This window comes from Ictalurus furcatus, chromosome 14 (assembly GCF_023375685.1).
Source record: "Ictalurus furcatus strain D&B chromosome 14, Billie_1.0, whole genome shotgun sequence".
NCBI classification, from domain to species: domain Eukaryota; kingdom Metazoa; phylum Chordata; class Actinopteri; order Siluriformes; family Ictaluridae; genus Ictalurus; species Ictalurus furcatus.
The window spans coordinates 31,067,336-31,082,917 of record NC_071268.1 but is presented as its reverse complement, the minus strand read 5'-3'; the positions used below and the strand labels follow the sequence as shown (position 1 = coordinate 31,082,917).

General features: G+C 39.4%; 1 protein-coding gene across 1 annotated transcript; it reads right to left on the bottom strand.

The window, feature by feature from the left end:
* Nucleotides 1-1,786: 1,786 nt before the first annotated feature.
* LOC128618156 (uncharacterized) lies at nucleotides 1,787-6,566 on the bottom strand. Its single transcript, XM_053641622.1, has 4 exons — nucleotides 6,266-6,566; nucleotides 2,942-3,292; nucleotides 2,282-2,350; nucleotides 1,787-2,173 (listed from the first exon to the last, which is right to left on the bottom strand). Exons 1-4 carry the CDS (start codon nucleotides 6,384-6,386, stop codon nucleotides 2,052-2,054), a joined length of 663 nt encoding a protein of 220 aa, XP_053497597.1. The 5' UTR covers nucleotides 6,387-6,566; the 3' UTR covers nucleotides 1,787-2,051.
* Between the last annotated feature and the right edge of the window lie 9,016 nt (nucleotides 6,567-15,582).

Here is a 15,582-nt window from a genome sequence, read left to right as displayed (position 1 = left end):
TCTCTCTCTCTCTCTCTCTCTCTCTCTCTCTCTCTCTCTCTCTTTTTCTATCGAGCTAAACATGATACTCCTGAGATGCCAGTGATCCTGACCCCCTCTGTTCTCCGGACCTGCCTGATCCATCCTGATGTCCTACTTCTGGTTGGATCATCAGTTGGAGGTCACATGCTGCTGCTGAGGATGTCCCACATGGTGCAGACTAAAGATCACTGAGATTACTGAGGACGGTTCCACTTAAACATCATAAAGATGCTCTGGACCTCAGTTCATATGAACAGTTATGCTGTGATAGCTTTAACACTTCAATTACCACAAACAGTTCTGCACTCGAGTCTCCATCAGTGATCAGTGGAGAAGTTCAACACAACAGACTTCATGTAGAAACTGTAATGAATTTCCTGCTTACACAACTGCACTATTTGAGCATGTAGTATTAGCGCATTTATAGAAGGGGTGTATTTATTTATAGTCGCACTATCCGGTGTCACCCAGATGAGGACGGGTTCCTTCTGAGTCTGGTTCCTCTCAAGGTTTCTTCCTCATATCGTCTCAGGGAGTTTTTTCTCACCACCGTCTCCTCTGGCTGCTCATTAGAGATAAATTCATACAGTTAACATCTATATCCTGAATGTATATATTTCTGTACCGCTGCTCTGGGACAATGTCCACTGTTAAAAGCGTTATACTAATAAAACTTAATTAAATTGAACTCTCCATTTGTAAACAATCCTTCTCACTGTAGAATGGTGAATTTCAAATAGTTTGGAGGTGGCCTTATAACCCTTCCTAGATTAATGAGTAGCAATAATTGCTTCTCTGAGGTCATGGCTGATGTCCTTTCCTCTTGGCATGATTTAGAAACACACCTGAGAGCTCCAGGAAAACCAAACTGCCAAATCTGCTTTTATAAATATACTCGCTCTTCTTGATGATTGACTAATCTTGTGCATTTCATTGGAAACATCTGGCTACTAATAACTCTCTTAATTTTATGGACATAGGAAGGGTACACTTATTTTTTCCCACCTGGTTTCAGAATGTTGGTTTCTATTTGACTAAATGGAAAATGACTACATGTTGAAATTTGTTTTGTTTTTTGTTTGTTGATTGAAGTTGGTGAGGACCACACAATTGTTATTTAGGCCCTGATAAATAAAAATATGGAATTGAACGAGGGTGTACTTTCTTTTTCCCCTATGACTGGTGATGAAAATCAGTCTGGATTCATGAGGGATATGCATGTCTAAAACAATATTTACTGGATTTATCCCCATTTAGTAAATAATCACAGTTACATTGCATCCGGAAAGTATTCACAGCGCTTCACTTTGACCACATGTTATGCTACAGCCTTATTCCAAAATGGATTCAATTCATTATTTTCCTCAAAATTCTACAAACAACACCCCATAATGACAACGTGAAAGAAGTTTGTTTGAAATCTTTGCAAATTTATTAAAAATAAAAAACAAAAAAAGCACATCGAGAAGTAGGGTCGAGCAATCAGAGTAACAGAGGCAAAACAGTGACCAATCAAAAACATCGGCAAAGATCAAAACCAGGACACAAAGACCAATAACAACGGCTTGATAATGACAAAACACAAGAGAAACTGAGTGATTACTTCACAGTGAGGCTGAACCAAGAAGAGGTTTATATAGTGCACAATGATTGGTGTGTGGATGAGAATGTGTGTGTGTGTGTGTGTGTGTGTGATTAAAAGTCCAGTGACTGAGAGCGTAGTCGGGTGCGTGCGTGCGTGTGTGTGTGTGTGTTGTGGGAAGTTGTGTCGGGGCGGCCGTGTTTGTAGGCCGCTGTGTATGCTGGGAAATGGAGTTCGAGTTGCGGTTGAATCTAACAGTAGTGAAGAGACAGATACCTCCAGAGGGACATTACCGAACAATAAAAAGGAGAAAACATCAAAGTGCAGTACAGAATTAAATACAAGAAAAATTACAACTTGTGCAAACACTTTATTTTGTAATACTTTTGTAAATTATTTGTAAAAACTTTTTTTTAAAGCTCAATAACTTGCATCAGCATAATTTATCTCATGACTGACGTTGTCCATGTTTGATCACGCTGCATGCAACTACAGTAGTCAGGATTAAGAGCAAGGTGACCACGCCCACACCACCAAACATTACCACTCTCTCACACACACTCACAGTACCTGAGAGAGAGAGAGAGAGAGAGAGAGAGAGAGAGAGAGAGATTTAAATTCTGTTTTATGGATGTATATTTAATCACAGAAGTGAATCATGCTGTTTATGTTTATTACCAGTATTCTCCACTTCTCCTTCATGTGGTTTCTGTGTAGAGAAAGTTTCCTGTGTGTCTTTGCTTTTGTCTGAGAGGAATTAAGACAATCAAAACGCTGTTACTAAGCATCTCGCATGCTCTTCACCAAAATGGAAACAGAAAACCACTTGTTATATTTGTGTGTATGAGAGAGAGAGAGAGAGAGAGAGAGAGAGAGAGATTCAGTTCTGCAAATGTGATTTGTGTTCAAAGACCACGCCCCCAAATCATTATGCAATCGATTTAAATAAACATTTAAATAAACACTCCTTTTCTCTAGTTTTGTGAGCTCTTGAAAAATAATATAAAATTTAAGCCAGTAAAGTAAAATATACACTTTGGGTGTTAGCTGCATATTTACGTGAATTAATTTGGTGCAGAACTTAAAGTATTTAAGTAATTCTAATCGTTTGTGTGAAAAAATATATCACCATTTGTTTTGTATTTCTTGAAGCACTGAATCATTTGTTCAGTATGTTCGTGTTGCTGGTCTTGTTCTATAATCCCAGTCTGGATATGACTGTAAAGGTTTGATGGGTCAGATCCATCTTCTATCTACTTCTTCTTTTGCATTTAAGCTTCATGCAATGATAAATCCTAATATACATATTAATTAAAAAATAAATTAAAGTGCACAAACCTTCAAACTGCAGTCTGGTGCCACTGCCGAAATGCAGCTGTGTTGGCTTGGCTGCAGTTCCACAGAAATAAAGTCCCTCATCGTCCTCCCTTAGACTGAAGACGGTGAAGATAGCCGTGTTAATCTCGCTGTCTGGCTTCAGGGCAAAGCGACTCTCGTCTTTGTTATAATAAACGGGGAGGCCTTTACGCGTGCGAGTTTTCCGTGCTGAGATCAGAAGTGTAAACCTGTCTGAACTCAGAAGATACCAGGCCACATCCTCATTGCCAGTGATGTCACACTGCAGCGTGATGTTCTCTTTCTGTCGCACAGTCAGTGTGTCAGCCGATTTTAAATTCGACAAAGATGTATCTGCAAAAAATGAACAATTCTTAAAGGAACAGTTAAATATAAAATGTGCACAGGTTCACCTTTACCCAGAGATGTGTTTGGTGTCTGTTTGATTTTCTTTCATTTCAACCCAGCGGATGTGAGGCAAATAACAAATAGTAGAAGCTTATAAATGGTCTGCACTTATATAGCGTTGTTATCCAAAGTGCTTTACACTGTGTCTCATTCATTCACACACACACCAATGGTAGCAGAGCTGCCACACAAGGCACTAACTTGCCATCGAGAGCAACTTGGGGTTCAGTGTCTTGCCCAAGGACACTTCAGCATGTGGAGTCATGTGGAGTCACGTGGGCCGGGAATCGAACTGCCAACCCTACGATTACTGTACAACCCACTCTACCCCCTGAGCCACAGCCTCCTGTTTAGCGTAGTGCACTAAATGTGCTTGTGTAAATCATCCCATGCATCAAGCACTACATTTGGTGGAAAATTGTGTTCCTTTTTATTATTTTGTCACTTTTTTTTTTCTACATTTAACACAGGATGAATGTGTAGTTGACTTCTGGTGCAAAGCGGAAAATTCTAGTCAAAAGACCAGTAAGAAAAGAGGGTCATATCACAGTTTTATTTTGTTTACACTGCTTATTAGGTTTTTAATTGACTACAAAGACTTACTAATGCTCTGTAAAGTTCTGAAGGGTTTAATGTTGTATCTTACTGATCTTCTGGAGTAGTATAACCCATCTCACATGCACAATTTTATGGAGATACTAGAGATCCTGATCCTCTCTGCTCTCCGGACCTGCCTGATCCGTTTCGGATGTCCTGCCTCTGGATGGAGCTCTCATCTACTCCAATTCCAGACTGCTGGGACTACGGCTGCTCCTAAGGCCCTACAGACTTCATATAAATCCATAATGAACTTTTTCACACTATCTGTTGTTACCCAGATGAGGATGGGTTCCCTTCTGAGTCGGGTTCCTCTCAAGGTTTCTTCCTCTTTTTTATCTTAGGGAGTTTTTCCTTGCCACCGTCGCCACTGGCTTGCTCATTTGGGATAAATTCACACCTTTAATATCTGTATACCGTGTTTATATATTTCTGTAAAGCTGCTTTGAGACAACGTCTATTGTAAAAAGCGCTATACAAATAAAATTGAATTGAAATCTCAAGCACTTTGTTCAGCTGAGGCAGGCTTATTATCTATTCCTAGGATTAATCGCAGCTCTGCCAACAATAAATGTTTTTTGTTTATCATCCCCAAACTCAAGAATAGGGTTGAGTGTGAAGAATACAGGTTCTATGCACATTTATAAATTCAGTTTAAAGGCTGGTGTCACATAATGAGGGTTAGAAGAGATGCAAGTGCAGGTATGGCAGTTTAATAAAACAGTGAGTCCAAAGGACCAGGCAGAGGTCGGGTGACCAGGCAAACAGTCCAGGCCAGGCAAGGCAAGGCAAAAACACCAGGTCAAAAACAAAGTCGAACCCAGAATACACAATCACAGTCTCATGGCTCAGTAAGAGCAGAGACTAAACGTGACTACGCACATTTCACAAAGGCGGCGTCTATGAGAGTCTCTTTTATGTGTGGTGTGATTGAGCGTGTAATTGGGAACAGGTGTCTCTGATTAAGTCCTCAGGAGAAGGTGACGTGTCTGTGTGTAGTTTTGGGAGTTGTAGACGTTGGCCATGTTTGTAGTTTGTGGGGCATTCTGGGAAATGGAGTTGGGAATTTGCCAGGACATGACAGCCGGTTTAGAATGACTTATTCAGTTATTATAGAGCCTGTCAGTAAACCTTTTTCCTGGCTCAAAATGAAAAGTGTGATCTAGATGAAGATGATATATATTCTAAATTATTATTATTGTTATTGTTGTTGTTGTTGTTATTATTATTATTATTATTATTATTATTATTATTATTATTATTACTCAGTGTACTCTATAATGGCATTATTTATTTTTATTTGCCTCTGTACTCCACAGTTGTAAATTTGTACTCAAATTATTCACATGTGGTTCAAGTGCATATTCTCAGATCTTAATAAAGAACATTTTAAAAAAATAAATACATTTTAGTTTTACCATGTAGAAATTACAGCACAGTTTATACCTAAGCCTCCATCAACACAGCATAGTCTTTGTTACACAGCAGTGGTATGCACAGTAAATTAGTCATGCTTAGTACTCTGCTGCATATCGTTTGTATGCAGTGACAGCTGTGACTCATAGACATCAGAAGGTGTTGTGTATCTTCTCTGCTGATGCTCTGCCAGGCTTGTACTGCAGTCATCTTCAGCTCCTGTTGGTTTTGGGGCCTTAACTCCCCTTACGTTGTTTCTTCGGCATTTGAAAGGCGTGCTTAATATGTTTTAGATCAGGTGAGTGACTTGGTCTGTCAAGAATCTCTTAGCTTTTAGCTGTAAAAAACTTATTTGTTGGCTTTGACAGTATGTTTGGGAGCATTGAACTGAATTTAATCCTTTTTTTTTCAGAACCCTGCAGGCACTTATAATTATTTTTTAATAAACTTTAACCTAGCCATCCTGTTTTTGTGGCTAAGTAGTATTAAGTAGCATTGTATAAAAAGTGCCGTAAATTCTTCATGGTAAAACTAAAATGTATCAAAAATATCCTTTATTAAAATAGAAGAATGTGCACTTTACTCACACATGAATTGTTTGAGTACAAAGTTAAATCTGTGGCAAATAAAGTTAAATCTTGTGGCAAGTTTAGAGGCAAATAAATCCAAATTATCCCCATTTCCAAACATTATGGAGGACGCTATAAATGTGTAAAATGATATCTATAACCGGCACCAGATCTCTCACTAATCATGTTCTTTACATGAATAACTTAAATACACTTCACATATATACCACGTACACGGTTCCATGTTGTCAGAATAATTTTCAGTATAGTTTTTATAACCAGTATTACAAAGTTAACTGCAATAATAATCATACAGATAAACATAAACTCAACATACCAGCAGAAGCAACTTGCATATTTGTGCAAGTCAGCAGAAAAAAGAACAGGTACGCTTCCATCTCGAGCTTTTGGTACAAATGCAGCTTGCTCTTGGGTTTCAGATCCGTATAATTAAACATCCTGTCTAAACCACTTCACATGCAAACACACACATACACATGCAATGTTTAAATGTGTGTGTGTGTGTGTGTGCGTGTGCATGTGTGTGTCTATATACAGTATCTCACAAAAGTGAGTACACCCCTCAGATTTTTGTAAATATTTGATTATATCTTTTCATGTGTCAACACTGAAGAAATGTCACTTTGCTACAATGTAAAGTAGTGAGTGTACAGCTTGTGTAACAGTGTAAATTTGCTGTCCCCTCAAAATAACTCAACACTCAGCCATTAATGTCTAAACCGCTGCCAACAAAAGTGGGTACACCCCTAAGTGAAAATGTCCAAATTGGGCCCAGTTAGACATTTTCCCTCCCCGGTGTCATGTGACTTGTTAGTGTTACAAGGTCTCAGGTGTGAATGGGGAGCAGGTGTGTTAAATTTGGTGTCATCGCTCTCACACTCCCTCATACTGGTCACTGGAAGTTCAACATGGCACCTCATGGCAAAGAACTCTCTGAGGATCTGAAAAAAACAGTTGTTGCTCTACATAAAGATGGCCTAGGCTATAAGAAGATTGCCAAGACCCTGACACTGAGCTGCAGCACGGTGGCCAAGACCATACAGCGATTTAACAGGACAGGTTCCACTCAGAACAGGCCTCGCCATGGTCCACCAAAGAAGTTGATGCACGTGCTCAGCGTCATATCCAGAGGTTGTGTTTGGGAAATAGACGTATGAGTGCTGCCAGCATTGCTGCAGAGGTTGAAGGGGTGGGGGGTCAGCCTGTCAGTGCTCAGACCATACGCCGCACACTGCATCAAATTGGTCTGCATGGCTGTCGTCCCAGAAGGAAGCCTCTTCTAAAGATGATGCACAAGAAAGCCCACAAACCGTTTGCTGAAGACAAGCAGACTAAGGACATGGATTACTGGAACCATGTCCTGTGGTCTGAGGAGACCAAGATCAACTTATTTGGTTCAGATGGTGTCAAGCGTGTGTGGGGCAACCAGGTGAGGAGTACAAAGACAAGTGTGTCTTCTACAGTCAAGCATGGTGGTGGGAGTGTCATGGTCTGGGGCTGCATGAGTGCTGCCGGCACTGGGGAGCTGCAGTTCATTGAGGGAACCATGAATGCCAACATGTACTGTGACATACTGAAGCAGAGCATGATCAGTATGCAGTATTCCAGCATGATAACGACCCCAAACACACCTCCAAGACGACCACTGCCTTGCTAAAGCAGCTGAGGGTGAAGGTGATGGACTGGCCAAGCATGTCTCCAGACCTAAACCCTATTGAGCATCTGTGGGGCATCCTCAAACGGAAGGTGGAGGAGCACAAGGTCTCTAACATCCACCAGCTCCGTGATGTGGTCATGGAGGAGTGGAAGAGGACTCCAGTGGAACCTGTGAAGCTCTGGTGAACTCCATGCCCAAGAGGGTTAAGGCAGTGCTGGAAAATAATGGTGGCCACACAAAATATTGACAATTTGGGCCCAATTTGGACATTTTCACTTAGGGGTGTACTCACTTTTGTTGGCAGCGGTTTAGACATTAATGGCTGTGTGTTGAGTTATTTTGAGGGGACAGCAAATTTACACTGTTACACAAGCTGTACACTCACTTTTACATTGTAGCAACGTGTCATTTCTTCAGTGTTGTCACATCAAAACATATAATCAGATATTTACACAAATGTGAGGGGTGTACTCACTTTTGTGAGATACTGTATATATAACACCTGCTATTTTAATGTGTATTGTGCATTTTATGTAAAAGATATATTTTTAGGAATCGGTTGTAAACAGTATAACTTATATTATAATTTTATATATAACCAGCTCATGTTTTTACTAAAATGTATGTTCTTCTTTATAGTGCTTTTAATATTTATTTATTTATTTATTTATTATATACTCTATGTTCATTATGCCAATGAAATCTGTTGAAAATTAGTTATTAAACATTCTGAAACTGTATATAATTGTTATATCTGCTTGTGATTGAGTTGATTTTCATGTACATTTTATTTTACACTCTCATGCTAACAGTGACAGATTACATACAGTGTTCACTGATGTTATCTGAACATGCTGGCCATAAATGTGATGTAAGATAAATCTAATAGCTTAGACCCTACAAAAGATTATCGGTCATGATGAAAGTATCATTCCAACCAAGCTTAGGCTGAGGTTACATACACGATGGAAATAGATAGAAACAGACCAGTGGTTTTAGCTGAGCGTGGTAATAGACCTTTTACATTACCTTCTACAAGTGCCCTAGATGTAGCAGGATATGGTTTTGGCCTGTATGTTGAAATTCACTCCATGCACACAACAACTGTTTTAGTTGTGTGGAGGGCATTACAAGTGGAGGTGGGTAAGTCACCATTACCAGTAAGGTATTTAAAACTAACAATGGCGTACTGCGTGACTCTGTCTAGCCATGCCAATAAGCAGATTCTTAATGTCTGTGGGGAGTACGCTGCATCAAGTTAAGTAATGGTTAAGAAATGGTTCAAAAGCCCCAAGTACAAGAAGTATGGGGCAGTAATCTACATCCCTCGGCATCAGATATCATTAAAAAAAAAAAGAATATCTGACTATCTAGCAGTCTTTCAGTTGAGCTGATTGCTATGGCTCTTCAATGGGTTGAAGATGCTTACTCCTGAGAGAACAGCCTTATGTTCAGACTCTCTATCAGCCCTCACAAGTATCCAGAGTGAGACCTCTACATGCATACAAGATCTAGTATATGAATTAAATTAAAATCATTAAATCTATCTCCAGACTCTCACAACAAACAGTTTCAGTTATGTTTGTATGGATTCCAGCTCATGTTGGAATTGAAGAAGACAATTCTTGAACAGAGTGAGATATTTTCACCAAACTTGGGATACTTATGTATGTGTTCAATCTGAGGACATTCTAAAAAATAAAAAAAAAATACTGATTGTGACCAGTTGGTGGTGCTATAACAGAACAAAATATAAAATTGGGAGTAATTGTGGAACCATCGGTCCAATAAATATGATAAATAAATCTCGCAAGAGCTGTCCTTGTCCAAGGTCCAATCAGCATATACGAGGACAATTGTGAATCTTGAAAAACATGGCCACCATTGGTCGAGCAGTGTTCAGCAGCTGTTTTACAAGCTTAACGAAGGCCAATATTTCTTAAAATTATCTTAGATTTTTCTTTGATTTAGGTGCGTATAGGATTGCACAATATTAAGTAGTATCTTTTAATGTCTGTAAGGGCCCTAAACTGCTTGAACCCCGATAATTGCTGCTTGCAGCTATATTTATTATTATTATTATTATTATTATTATTATTATTATTATTATTGCAAGAAAGAGATATGCAACCAAATGTTAAGTGTTATTTACTTTGAGACTTTGTTCCAATACTTTTGCTCACCTAAAATTGTGTGGTCTGCCACATAAAGTGCCATGTTCAACGTATGGAGTCTTAACAGGCAAAACCTAGGGCTCAAAACAAGAGTAGACATTCAGAGCTATTAATTCTTTAAAGCACCCCTATTGTGATGCAGTGCACCCGGAAAGTATTCACAGCGCTTCACTTTTCCCACATTTTGTTACGTTACAGCCTTATTCCGAAATGGATTCAATTCATTATTTTCCTCAAAATTCTACAAACAATACCCCATAATGACAACGTGAAAGAAGTTTGTTTGAAATCTTTGCAAATTTATTAAAAATAAAAAACAAAAAAAGCACATGAACATAAGTATTCACAGCCTTTGCTGAATACTTTGTTGAAGCACCTTCGGCACCAATTACAGCCTCAAGTCTTTTTGAGAATGATGCTACAAGCCTGGCACACCTATTTTTGGGCAGTTTCTCCCATTCTTCTTTGCAGGACCTCTCAAGCTCACGTGGGTGATGGGTGTTGGATAACTGTTTTTTGCTTCAATAAAATAAAATAAAAAATAAAAAACTGTATTATATATTTACTCATGTTGCCTTTGTTTTATCTTGTATTTCGTTTGAAGATCTAAAACTGTTTAGTATGAGATATACACAAACACACAAGAAATCAGGATGGGGCAAATAATTTTTTACATCACTGTACATATATCGTATCATTGTGAATATCTTATAATATTTCAATGATTGTGAAATCTCACAGATTTTTTTCTCCCTTTAGTTTCTTGCTCTTTGTCTACAAGCTTAAATTAGGACCATTAGATCTACTTAAAAATTGTTACACAGAACTACAGAAGAATTTACTACAGAAGTCAAAATGTAATAGTAGTTCGTTCATACCTTTCTGCATCTCAAAACATGTGAATATCATGGAAAAGATCATTTTTTCTGTTATTTAATTCAAAAAGTGGAACTTTAATATATTCTAGATTCATTACACATAAACTGAAATATTTCAAGCTTTTTTTGTTTTAATCTTAATTATTATGGCTTACTGCACACGGAAATCAAAAATCCAGCATCTCAAAATATCAGAACAAAGAATTTATAATACAGAAATGTCGACCTGAGAAGACTCTAATCAGATCATTAACTCCAAACACCTGCAAAGGTTTCCTGAGCCTTTAATCTCTCAGTCTGGTTCAGTACACAACCGCAATCACGGGGAAGATGAACGTGAATGTTGCATTTCATTTTGGAAATCAAGGTTCCAGAGTCTGGAGGAAGAGTGGAGAGGAACAGAATCAGAGCCCAAAGAAAGTCACAAAGCACTCAACACTACTGCATAAATATGACCTCATTCACAACTGGGACTGGAACAGTGTGAGGTCTGAGATTAGTCCTGGAGAGCGGGTAGAGAAAAGGAAAGTTTTCAGCTAAAAGGAGAAGCTAAGTTTAAGTAAGAGTGTGATAGAATATACAGAAACCAGACACCTTATACAGAAATCTAAACAGAACGGTGATCCTTATGTTTGACCTTGAGTGTGAATCAGTGTGTTACAGCACTTCACTGTCAGGGTGAAGCTCATCACCTAAAACACAAGTTTCAACGCTACATTTGTACACGGCAATGCCAATCAACACTGTCTTCCTTTTTATTATAAAAACATTTTTTTAAAATAAATAAAATAAGTGATATGCAAGTGTTTATCTTATTGTTGCATTTACAAACAGCTGCATACAACCGATAAACATGCAGCGATACTCAAGCAATCTAATATAAATTTAACAGAAGTGAACAGTGGGCGTGGTCAGGTGAGCACTTTTTCAGATTTTTAATAAATAAATGTAGCACATCTCTTAAACTGAAGCAATAAATATTAAAAATGGTTACTTGCATTTTCTGAAAAGTAGTACCTAAAAACAAGAAGGCTGTAAACTCCGCCCACTTCACAATCACATCACAGAACATTTTATTTCTGATATATGTGTCCGTTTACATGTCTGTCATGATCTTGCCGGCAGATGGCGCTGCGGCGACGACGTACACGGACAGCTGGAGCGCGCGTGCACGTGCTTGAAGTGCACATGGACAAGAGGACTTTGTTTACAATGGACATGTGCACTTGTTTTGGTTTCTGTTCTGTCCCCTCCCTGTTCAGTTATTGGCGGAGGTGTGTTTTCAAGTGTTACCAGCTGTCAGCAGTTAAGGTAAATGTGACTGGTTATTTAAACCCCTCGCGTTGCTGCGCACGTTGCGTGGTATTAGAGTCGAGACCGTAATGGTGCCACGCAGTAAAGTTTCCATGGCCTGTCTAGTTCCTTGTCCCATGCCATAGTTAGATGAGAGTTTCATGTCATAGTTAAATGAGTGTTTCATGTCATAGTTAAATGAGTAAAGAGGTGTCGTGTTTGTTTTCATGTATCACGCCTCGGTTCTAGTTAATGTGTATATGTGTAAATGTGCTAAACGGTAGCGTTCCCATGATTTGTTCTGGTTTTGTGTTCCATGCCATAGCCTTAGTTAAATGATTTCCATGTATAGTGTCTTGTTTCATGCCATAGCTAAACGCTAGATGATTACAGGTGTAAAACGGGTTGATGGATTAGTGTGCTACGCTGTATAGTTTCATAGTCTTGTTCTAAGTGTTGTTTTTCATGCCTCAAATCTTGTTTCTGTTTTGACCCCATTTTCCCCGTTTCCTGTACTAGTCACTTTAGTGTGTAAATAAAGACTTTACTCCTGCGCATACTTCCTGTCCAAGTCTTGTTTCGTAACAATGTCATTATAACTCAAACATAACTTTCCTTTATAAACCTAACAAGCAACACTAACTACAGAGAAAACACTTTAAACCACACTTTTTTTTTTATAACTAATCTTTTTTTCTAAATGAACTGGATTCATCAAATATTTTTCAAATCCTTCCACCACTATGGTCCCACTATGAAGTGGAACCTTGACATGAAAAGAAGAAGAATTTTCCAAATTGTTCTGTTAAAATATGCTATTAAGAGCTTCACACAGTGTGAAATAAATCTTTTATATAACATCATCCATATACTAGAGTCCTGGTTTTATTATGTAGGTTACTTCAGTTAGTTTCTGACTCTGGTGTCAACAGCCATTCGCTCTTTCTGCTCACTGTCAGGTGGGTTTGCTTTCCTCTCTGTGAGCTATTTATAGATGTTGATGGTTTTGGTTCACGTGGTCTTGCTGATGGCTGGCTTTCTCAAAGTTATCACTAGTACATCAAAAGCTTTAGCACTCACCCTGCCCCTGGTTTCCCTAATCTGCAGATTAACATTTCACAGGGCCACTGGATATTTGACATGTGAACTAAGGGCATTAAAGGGATACGCCTCGCCTCGACGCTGCGATGTACGAGCACTGCCGGTTGCTTGGTATCATCCGATGTACATCGCTCACCTCGATGGGTTTTCAACATCCAACAGTTAACACCTAATGTGATACCGTGCATCTGGTCAATTAATAGAACATCGATTAAACCAACACCTCTACGAAGAGATTGCTGGACACCGTGATCACTTGTGAACATAAATAATACAGACTCAAATTATACCTTGACAGGAAACCTTGGTGTATCGCATAATCACTTTGCTCTCTTGAACTGTCGCTCCATCAGGGATAAAGGGCCCTAACTTAATGAATTAACTACTGACTCTAACCTGGCCACGCTACTTCTCACTGAGACTTGGCAGACACCTGATGATTACATGCATCTTAACCTGCTTACACCTAACGGATATCAGCACCTGTCTAAACCGCATTCATCTAGCAAAGGGGGTGGTCTTGCGGTTATCTATCGTAACTCAATACCACTTACTGAACTGGAGTTTCACAACACTAAGATGGTGAACACTAAGATCACCGTCCCCTCATATTCATTTTAATTTATAGGCTACCTAAACAGAACTATGAACTATAACTTGTGCTGTGTCATCTCACGTCCTTCTGCTTGGAGACGGTAACATCCATGCTGATACTGCCTGATCTAACAGTACTCACTTAAAGTCTGTCTTGGACAGTTTTGACCCCCTCCAGAATGTTAATTTCCCAGCACTCATAGTCATACGCTTGATCTGGTCTGTACGTCTGGTTTGTATTATATTTCCACCTGTGGTTTGGCTATTCCTATCTCTGACCACAAGCTTATTACTTTTGATTTTTCATTAATCTGTCCAACAAAATGTACAGACAACACAACCATATCATTTCGTAATATTAATGACGTTGATGCTAATTGATTTCCAGCAATCGATTGCTTTCTCTGCGATTTCTGATGTTTTCTATTTCACCTGTTCATCTGTGATACCTGATGTGTACCATTCTCTTATTGTTGATGCCTTAGATGAGCATGCTCCCATTAAGACCAGGTCTGTTCCCTCTTCCCATTCCTCTCCATGGTTTAATGCTGAGCTTTGTGCAATGAAAACAAAAGGCAGACAACTTGAACGACTTTTTTAGGAAGTGGGGTGTACCTGTCCATTACCTGTTAGTTTCGGAACATGTTAGGGATTATAAAACTGCCTTGAATACAGCTTGCTCTACTTATATCTCCTGCATCATTAACGAAGCTAAGAATCGGCCTAAAACACTGTTTAGCATGGTTAACAAATTAGTTCCAGCACCCAGACACAGTATTCGGCAGTTTGATGGCGTTTGCTGTTCCTTTTTGCACCACTTTCAGGGCAAGCTGGATACTTTATGTGAGACTTTTTGTGTTGAACCGGCCATTTCTACATGTGACCGAGTTCAGTCTATCCAACCTTTGACTAACTTTACCCTGACAAACCCCTCGGAAATGGAAATCCATGCCAGCTAGATCCTGCTCCCACATTTTTTCTAAAACACTGTACCTCTGTTATTTCTGTTGAAAAATCTGCACAGACCATTTTGAGAGGAGTTTGTGTTGGTCGAGACTTCGGTCAAGTTCTCCATGAGAGAGTTTGAAATGTCAGAACATTTATGTGACGCAGCAGACTAAAAGCCTACAACTTAAACAGGGTTCTTTAAGAAGGTGACACACTGAGCAACCCCTCATCCATCAGACAGTGGACAGGGCACATGTAATACACAATACCCATAATGCACAGTGACATTTCTCTAGATAGATAAATAATAAGGGTGTGTGGTTTGGGACACGCCCACAATGGACTGATATTGTAAACCTTGTTCCCTAGGTGTACTATGTCCTCCTTGGTGATGTTAAAAAGGATGAGAAAACATTTCCTCTTTGAGAACTCCTCCTTGGGAACATCTGCTCGTGAACATTAATTCGAGGCACATTTTGACTCATTTAAAAAAATAACATAATGCCAATGTGACACGTCATGGTCGTCTGCAGGTTCCAGTCTTCTGGGATGGAAGTGGAGTAGGTGTAGGAGGCAGGCGTTTCTGTTATTATACACATGCACAGGATGAGGAGGTTCTCGTCCATCCATCTTCTACCACTTACTCCTTCTTCAGGGTCGCGGGGGAACCTGGAGCCTATCCCAGGGAGCATGGGGCACAGGGCGGGGTACACCCTGGACAGGGTGCCAGTCCATCGCAGGGCACAATCACATACACACCCACACAGCCATTCACACACTACGGACACTTCAGACACGCCAATCAGCCTACCATGCATGTCTTTGGACTGGGGGAGGAAACCGGAGTACCCGGAGGAAACCCCTGCAGCACGGGAAGAACATGCAATGATGATTTGATGTTAAAGTTTTTGATCTTTAACACTGTAACATTAATATTTATACAAATAATTTCCCCTCCTTTTCATTATTTATTTTGCACACATGCTGA